Raw genomic sequence first — 9,061 nt, 5'->3', positions numbered from 1 at the left:
GCGATGGTTTTAAAATTACTCTTCCATAGCTACTCCAAGGAGTAATGCTTTGAGAGTACTTTCTTAAGAATCCATCGTGGGTAGTTTAACGAGTACTCTTTTGCTAGTTTTCCAAGGAGTAATGTTTTGAGAGCAGTTTAGAGTACTGTTCCGGATATGATCCTCTGTGGGTGCTCCATGGAGTACTACAGTGGCAGTACTTTGGAAAGTACTCTCACCTATGTACTCCATGGAATACTCACAAACAAAGCGAGTGTGGGATCACCTACTCCTCTCCTAGGACATCGCAATGTTAATTGGAGCACATTTTTTGTATGAATACAGATTAGTTTTGGGGCACTCCTACCCTGCAAAAATTGTTGGATTACGTGTTCCATGTTGGAGTACTCTAACAATACTCCTTTGCAATGCGTTTGCGGACCATCATCAGCCGATCATTGCTCGTTTTTTAACGACCGTGATCACGACACGATGACGAACGAACAGAGTTGCCAAAAGTAAAATATTGCATGCAAATAACTGATAATAAAATTTTACTATGGCAACTATGATAAAATGCAACCGCGCACTGGTTTTATGTATACATACCATAGTATGTATAGATAAATATTAGTTTCTTTATTCACGCAAATGCTAAATAACATAAGAATATTCGTAGTATAAAATATAAAAGTTGTATTGCCCCTCTTCATTTACTTACATTTTAAATTAAATTCACTTCGATAATTCTTTCCGACAAAATTCCTCTTTAGTACTTTAACATATGATCCTCTGTGGGTGCTCCTTGGAATACTACAGTGAAAGTACTTTGGAAAGTACTCTCACGTATGTACTCTATGGAGTACTGACAAACAAAGCGAGAGTGGGATCACCTACTCCTCTCCTAGGACATCGCAATGTTAATTGGAGCACATTTTTTGTATGAATACAGATTAGTTTTGGAACACTCCTATACTCCTAAAGGAGTATTCCTTACAATATTTATGGAGTACTCGTGTGTTTTGAAGGGTAGTCATAAAAGTGTAGAGTATAAAGCATCGGTATCGATATGTTAAAGTATCGTATCGAAATTCGTGCCGCTATGAATGAAGGACTATGAAGGGTGCTATTAAATGAGAGTTATCCTAATGTACAGGCGTGCGCAAAATTCAAAATGTTATATTGGGTAACTTCTATTTACTTTTAGATTCTTAATGTAAAAAATTAAACCAAAAAGGAACCACTTTTCGCTTTCTTTTACATAAAAATGCAAGAGTTCAAAAAAGAAGTGCTTAACAAGACAACCCAGCTAAGTTAATAAATAATATTTACGTTATATTACACTTTTTTTGTAAGTAAGTTATATCCTGCATTTTGATTATACAAATTATACTCTTTTTCAGCTTCAATTTAGCACGTTTTAACTTTTTAATGCATTACTTATTATCTCAGTATCACATATGCTTCCTATTATATGCAATAAGTTATGCTTAGACCATTAAGGGCAACACAAAGGAAAAATACATATTTAATTTCAACAGTTATGCTAATCCGCTAATCACAAACATCAATTACTACTAAAAACAAAACACCGTTGTTGTTTACTTCTCATAAAAACACGTTATCTTCAAGTGATAAAAAAACACATAAAAAAGCTGCACTGCTACTTTAACTTAAGGAAATAAATATTGCCTTTTTGCATAATTAAATATAAATGGTTTCGAAGAGTATATCATTCAGCAAAAACATAAGCCTTACGCATAAGCTTTCCATCAGCAACAACACAGTGCACTTGTGAGTAAGTAAGTGAAGATATTACGTATGGATAAGCCGAAAGATGCAATACAAATTATTAACTTCTTAATGTAGTGCAACTACCCTATCGGTCACGCATAACTCACCACACTATATACGAAACATGGTCTTATCCAGCACGAGGTATATCCTGAAAATGTACCTGAATATCTAAGTAAAAACGTAGTATTAGTTAAGCAAACACATAACATTATTACAAGGAATAAACATAATTTCAAACTGCCTTTATTCAGAACTGAAATAGATCAGCAAAATATTTTTTATAAAGGTCTAAAAAGTTTCAATGAACTGCCTATAGATATAAAAAGTTGTAATGAAATCGTAGCTTTTAAAGCAAAGCTTTACGAATATTGTAAAACCTTAGCAATAAGATAGTAAATTGTAATCTAATTTAATTTATGAATTAGGCTTTTTTGCCGTAATAAATAAATGGAATAAAATGAAATGAAATGCAACCAGATCGACCAAGTTGTGATCACTAACTCGTCGCCCACTCACACCTGCTCTCTGAGAGCACAAGTCAATGCGATGGTAAGCAGAAGGAATGGGAGCTTATCTCTAAAGCACTTCGTACCGCTGCCGAGTAATAAACTGATTACCGGCGTCTAGGGAAAAACTGGTACGATAAAGAATGCCGTGTTGCAAACAAAATAAAAAGACGCTGCCTACAGTGCTACGTTGAAAACGAACGCAACAAAAAGAGTGTGTGAACGCTACCGCGAGCTGAAAAGGAAACCGAGTTACCTTTGCAGGAAGAAAAGAAAAACATAGGCAGAAAGGATGGCTGCTAGCCACCAATAATAACGCAGCAAATTTTACCAAAAAAATTCCGCGGCAGACGGATGGTTTTAAGTTCGGAGCAAACTCATGTAAAAACGAAAACGTCGGTTTTGTAACCGATATCGAGAGAGTACTTACATTGTGCAGGGAACACTTCTCTGCCCTCTTAAATGGAGACAGCATGCCGCATTTATCCGGAAACCAACGTACTCGCCAGACTTAGTTCCGTCCGAAAGTTGTTTTACATACATTTGAAAAGTCAGCCTCGTTTCCCTTCTTCACTCTCTATTCCAGTGTCTTCTAAAGGTTGAAGTATTTTCTATTTATCTCTTGTTATTCTTATCCATCCCTAAATCTATATTTCTCTATCCCGTTCCGAAAACCATTCACTCTTACTCTATCAACTCCCTCTACCACCTTTAAATATATGGAATCTTTACACAAAATAGTAGATACTTGCACAAATAATTGCGCCGATAAAGCACTCGAATTCTACGTTATCCGTCATTTCTCCTATATTTGTCCATACCGTGTCCACTCAAAGTTTCTAATTTTGTATTTTGAAAATTAATTTTTGTATTATTCCCTTTTTCATCACCCTGAATCATAACGAACGAAACAACAAATATCCAAATCGGTCAAGCGCTCCCAAAAACAGGGGCAAATCGCACGTGGCCGACAGTGTAGATGCATCTTTCTTAACAAATTTGAAGATAGACTTCAGATGCAACTAAAACTGTGTCTTGATATCTAAATGCATTTAGGAGTAGTGCGCTTACTGCGTTGCGTGTCGAATTCTGGTTATTTGAGCTGAGGAAAGAATCCGTGTGGATGTGATTTTTTCTTTTTATATCGTTTTATTATTTTTCTTGCTTTTCTACTTGCAGGAATGTGTTTGCTGTGTCAGTGCTCTTAAATCCTTTTCTTGAAAATATTGCTTCAAAAATACATTTTCGGTTTTCACTTAAGTCCAATTGTTGTTACCATTTTGGAGGGTTTTAGTGTTTTAGTGTGTGGGGGAAAAATTATTGTACGCTGCATTGCTTTTTTTGCTCTCTCAAGACTTTAAACGTCATCAATAAGATGGCCCTCCACCACAGCAGAGTGATGATAGCGACTCCGTTGTGAAAAGTCTTCATTTTCTTCATTCATTTGTGTAGGCGAAAAGTCGACCCCAGGACAGGTGGGTGTCACGACAACTTGCTCGTATTCGTGCAGACGTTTGCTGGAAGAGGAAAGGAACAAGTTGTTAATTAGGTGGAATTTAAGGACAAGCCCGATTGTCTGGGGAATGATTTTGTGACCCACTGACTGTTGACTCTATAAATTTTTCATTCGCAATTTTGGATTGCCAACCCTGCCGCCGAAATACTCTAAGCCCCTTAAAACATTGGAGTAGCCTATATCAGCAACAATAGCATATATCGATTCTTAGGAGACTCCATTTAAGAGCCTACGCTTATTTTCACTCGCTTATTGCTTGCGCTCCAATTATGAAAATAATTCGTGCGATTGATTAAAAAGTAACTTATAATTGATCTAGATACTTGGTACTGCGACGAGCAAAGTACTGCTTCAACAATGAAAAAGATTCATAAAAAAATAGATGCTTCAACCATCGAAGAGTTATAGAATTTCAAATATACCCAGCGGCAGAAAGAATAGATTTGGTCTACATAGTATCACACTTACCCAAAACATCTGAATATGACACTCTTAAGCCACGCGAAGAAATTGAATTCCGCCGTTAAGCCAGGCTTCACAGCTGGATTGGCTGTGCCAACATAAAACCACACAATAAACACAACTACATAGCAAGTAAGCGCGTAATACCAGTTCACAAATAACATCATGGCGAGCTTCACAAATGACTGTAATGAAAAGAATAAATAATTTTATCTTTTAGTTTAATTTACAATAACATCTACTGAAGTTTACTTACTCCCAATAGTGACGCCCAACGATTACAAAACGCTGAATACCAATTCTTCGTCTTTGAATGTATTGGTAAACGTATAGGCGCTATTGGTTCTTCATCTGCATTTGCAACCTGTTCTCCTGCGCCATTTTCCTGCGCATTTGTGCTATTATGACCATCGCGAAAAGTTGCTGAGAAACCATTTGCATCATTGCCATTATGTTGCAATTGTATGTGATTACGTTCAGTCTCATGAGTAGCAGCTGCCGCCGCAGCAAGAGATGTTATGTTATTTGAAGGCACATGATGTGGTGAGTTTTGTGGAGTTTGTTTCAAGTTTTTATGACGTACACGATCTGGGAATAGCAAATCCAAATCATTGCTATCTTGTGTAGTTCCATAACGACGCGTCTCATATGATGGACTGGACGCTTGTATGCGAAAACGTTCCTCACGCTGTTCTTGTATATCGAATGTTTGAGCCAAAGCAAAGTAGCAATAATCGATAGAAGCATAAGTTAGCAAAAAAGGCATAGTGACGATTGGCGCGAGAAAATTTATATCACCCACAATGATGAATGAGACCGTTACGACCGCTACAACGCCCATGGCGTAGAGTGGTACCTTGTTCGGACCGCGCTGTATATGTAATTGGAGAAAATTAGTTGATATTATCTAGAAATAGTTCTTTGAATTACTTACACCTTTGCCAAGCAAATCAAGTCCTGGAATTACATTCTCATTGGCAATACTTTGTAAAACGCGTGGTGTGCCATACATAGCGCCCAAGCACGAGGACATGCTGGATACATATATACCTGCGAGCAGAAGAAATGGTACAGCTGATACTTTCACAGATATCATGTAATCCTTTAGTAGCGTAGGTCGCGTACAGGTAGCGCCTAGAAACAACAGGAACACTAAGTAGAGGAAGGTGCTGAAAAAAAAGGAAAATGCTTACACGACGAAATTTCTCGGGAAAATTTAAACATCTCTCCATCATCCATTTCACAGCACTTAATGCAGCAGGATTCAAGAGAGGTAATATCTCGCCCCAGCGGGTTATGTGGCTTAGAATATACCCGCGGTAGGTATGCCTGTCGTAGGAGGCGACTAAAATACCAAATTGATTCAAGGGGTTGTGTAGCGCAACCCTCTCAAGGGGTTGCCAGCGCAATATATAGCTTCTGCAACCCCATTATCAACCTCACCTACCCGTGGTGGATCCTGTTTCATTAACAGCCGAGGCTCTGGCGACCACGAACTCCTGATAGATAAAGGGGGTGGGAGGGCGTGATGGCATAGAAGGCTTCATGTGGTCATACCAAATCGTTCCCGAGAAGGTCGGGCTAGTGAAATGAATCCTGTTCATGAATTCGCATCAATATAGCTGAAACCTATAATCAGCAAGCCCAGATTACAACGCAAGAAACAATCCAGAGGAAAACAATGTTGTTGTTGTTGTAGCAATGCTTCGCCCCACCTAACAAACAATCGTATTTAGTGGTATTGGTTTCGTCGATAATGACAAAGAACCGGCCTTAGAAGGATTTCGTAACACGACGTGTTCATATGGAATCATTTCCGCGATGGTCGAGCTAGAACCTCAACGGTGCTTACTTACGGAACGAACCCGATCAATATCAGCCAAAGGACAATCATCGATAATAGTCCTCAAAATATTCGGGTATTTTCTTTATCGCTACAAGAAGCAGAAGACCAACTGCACGCTTTTGGGAAGTATATTTTCATGGAATTTGTGCTTTAGATACAGGAACATAATTTTTAGCCCACCTAGTAGGCGGCTGCCGCACTGGGCCCCGGTATTCGCTAGGTTTCATGAAAAAATACTATTGGATACAGTGTATGATGTAGCGTGTTGCCTGAATTCCTCTAAAAAAATTTTTGTTCAGTAAATAATCTACTTACGATGTCACAAATGCTGCCAATGTGCCATTTGGTATATCTGTTGATGGAGCGCGCAAGTCCCCGCTCATATTTATGCCTGAAAGCACACCAGTAACTGTTGGAAAGAATACGCCAAACACAGCGAAGAAATCATAACCATCCGTATACTTCGGCAGCAGATTATCCCAAAAATTGCTGCTGTCCCAACCATCAAAACCGCTAGCTATATAGTTTTAAAAAATAAATTTTTTTCCGAATCAAATATTGCACGCTCAAACTTACCAGGATCACTGCCAACAAAACTCCCCACCATAAAATCTAACGCCGATACTAAGATGATCATAAGCAAAATAAATTGCAGTTTGATGACCCATTTAACGCCTGCCACATTAATACAACCAAGCAGCAGCACTGCAGCTGTAGCAAAACCACGTATAGCCCACTTGTTGCCTGCGAGCCCTACTAAACCAGCCATGCTCTCACCAAAACCCATAACATTTAAAGCACAACCTACTGCTTGTCCAAAGCAATAGAGTAAGCCAAGCGAGCCACCAAAGCGCGAGCCAAGTGTATGCGCTATAAGAAAGTAAACACCACCACTTTCTACGCGGCAACGTTCACAGATGCCAACCGCTGAGAGTACGGATACCAACGCAATGGCTACCGTGCAGAGTACAATACCTACGCCATATAGTATACCCGCTTGAGCTACAATCCAACCAGAACGTAAGAAAACAATTACGCCAAAGACATTGATAAGGCAGGAGGTGAATACGCCATCCCATGTGCCAAATAGCACTGGTTGTGATATGAAGAAATTTGAACGCCACCTGTAATAAATTAATGGATGATTCCATGTTTGATTGTTATCAGATGTGTTGTTTTTTATTATTTACCAAGGCTTATCACCTTGTTCATCAGCGAATATTTCATTACGCCCGGATGCTTGATGACCACCCGCCGCATATGTGTACTCATTACCTAAATCTACAAAACCTCCGGAGTTACCTCTTTGTCGAAAATTTGCTATGACCACATCGCCTGGTCCATCATCATCCAATCCAAAGCGATTCCAATCGACTTGACGACGTTCGCCGCCGTTAGCACGTATTCCCCCGCCGCCGCTATTACTCATTGTTATTTGTGATGATGATTCGTCGTTAATGAGGTTACTAACACAATGCGCCCTATATTATACTTTTTTAGCTTTTTTTTGTTTATCTCTGCTTATGGAGTTCCACGCAGGCAATTAGCTTTGCATGCCATAAGCAGCTTGCATACCAGCTGGCTGCTTCTTTACCGTTTTTAATGTTTACTGAATTTAATTTTGTTATTGTTTGCCTTTATTTTATGATTTTATATGTTAGTCTTGTAGGTGTGATTTTTCTCCCGATTTTTGTTGCCAAGAAAAATTTTGTTTTAGAAAAAAAAATGCATTTACTTTTATTTATTTGGCATTTGTATGTGTGTGTGTGATAACCAGCTGTCAAACTGATGTTAATTTAACCAAGCGTTACCAAACTTTGCGCTTTGAAAAGGCGAAATTAGTTGAGTTGTGGAATTGCTCAGCCAACTGCATAGTGCAACGAAATATGTACGAGAGGATATAAAACATTTGCCGTCTTTCGGCTCACGCTCAATTCTCACGGGAATGCTCTGGATCATTGAGAGACTTGAGAAGAAGATGTCGTGAAATTTTCGCGCACGTGAAATGTTATAGGCAGATGTCGCTGTTTTTCATCTAACTCACACGGCGAAAGGCTAAGCAGCGACATCTATTTTTGGAAAAGTAGGTATATTAAAGGCCACGTTGCCAACCTAAAAAGAAGTAATGGTAATAGTCTAGTTGTGGGGTCGACTGCTAATACCCTACCAAAAATATCGAGAGAGGTGTCAAACGACGCGTCTTGACATCAGCATTGATAATCCGAAGGCGGAAAATAAAAATTTTAACTCGTTCAAAAGATATTAACGAAAAACCGAAAAAAGACCCGCGGGTACCTCCGAAACCGGGGGTGGGATCCATAGTATTTTCGCGCAGAACACCTTTCTGCGTTGGCGGCCTTCGGCCGCGCTTATACAAAATAACCCTGGGCTACGCCATGCCAAGTCCGGGTGTGTGGTATAACCGTGGCTACCGCCATGGTGATGCACAAATTTGTTTGGGGGTACTAAAACAACAACAACCAACTTCAACTGCAAATATCTCCGGACAGAGACAAAATTTTTCTTTTCCGTCTTCGGATTAATACGCGTCTTTTGACACTTCTCCCGATATTTTTTGACGCGTATTAGCAGTCGACCCCTCACCTAGACTATTACCGAAGTAATTAACAAACTATCTGGCTCACAAATTGAACCAGACTTCTATCTGGATTTATCTGGCTCAAATCGTTGTTGTAGCATTTACATGCAAAATTATTTACCTGGCTCAGGATTTTGCCACCGGATGATGGCTATTGTGAATGATAACTAAGTGTGTTATCTTCCCTTCAAAAAACGCGAGTACTCTATAAATAGTGTAAGGAATACTCCTTCAGCAGTATAGGAGTGTTCCAAAACTAATCTGTATTCATACAAAGAATGTGCTCCAATTAAAATTGTGATGTCCTAGGAGAGGAGTAGGTGATCCCACACTCGCTTTGTTTGTGAGTACGCCAT

General features: G+C 39.2%; 1 protein-coding gene across 2 annotated transcripts; it reads right to left on the bottom strand.

The window, feature by feature from the left end:
• Window positions 1-420: 420 nt before the first annotated feature.
• LOC137249623 (solute carrier family 12 member 8) lies at window positions 421-7,905 on the bottom strand. 2 transcript variants are annotated; one of them, XR_010952459.1, is made up of 8 exons: window positions 7,297-7,905; window positions 6,683-7,230; window positions 6,422-6,623; window positions 5,195-5,429; window positions 4,517-5,131; window positions 4,267-4,445; window positions 2,713-3,799; window positions 423-1,944 (listed from the first exon to the last, which is right to left on the bottom strand). XR_010952459.1 is itself a non-coding variant. In XM_067781286.1 (7 exons), the coding sequence occupies exons 1-7, from the start codon at window positions 7,533-7,535 to the stop codon at window positions 3,640-3,642; spliced, it is 2,178 nt and encodes a 725-aa protein (XP_067637387.1). In that variant the 5' UTR covers window positions 7,536-7,905; the 3' UTR covers window positions 421-3,639. The 2 variants fall into 2 exon arrangements, 1 of the variants encoding a protein (XP_067637387.1); XM_067781286.1 differs by having other exon boundaries at window positions 421-3,799.
• Between the last annotated feature and the right edge of the window lie 1,156 nt (window positions 7,906-9,061).

Source organism: Eurosta solidaginis, chromosome 4 (assembly GCF_040869045.1).
Source record: "Eurosta solidaginis isolate ZX-2024a chromosome 4, ASM4086904v1, whole genome shotgun sequence".
In the NCBI taxonomy this organism is placed as follows: domain Eukaryota; kingdom Metazoa; phylum Arthropoda; class Insecta; order Diptera; family Tephritidae; genus Eurosta; species Eurosta solidaginis.
The sequence above is the reverse complement of the archived record's forward strand: the minus strand, read 5'-3'. Positions and strand labels throughout refer to the sequence as shown.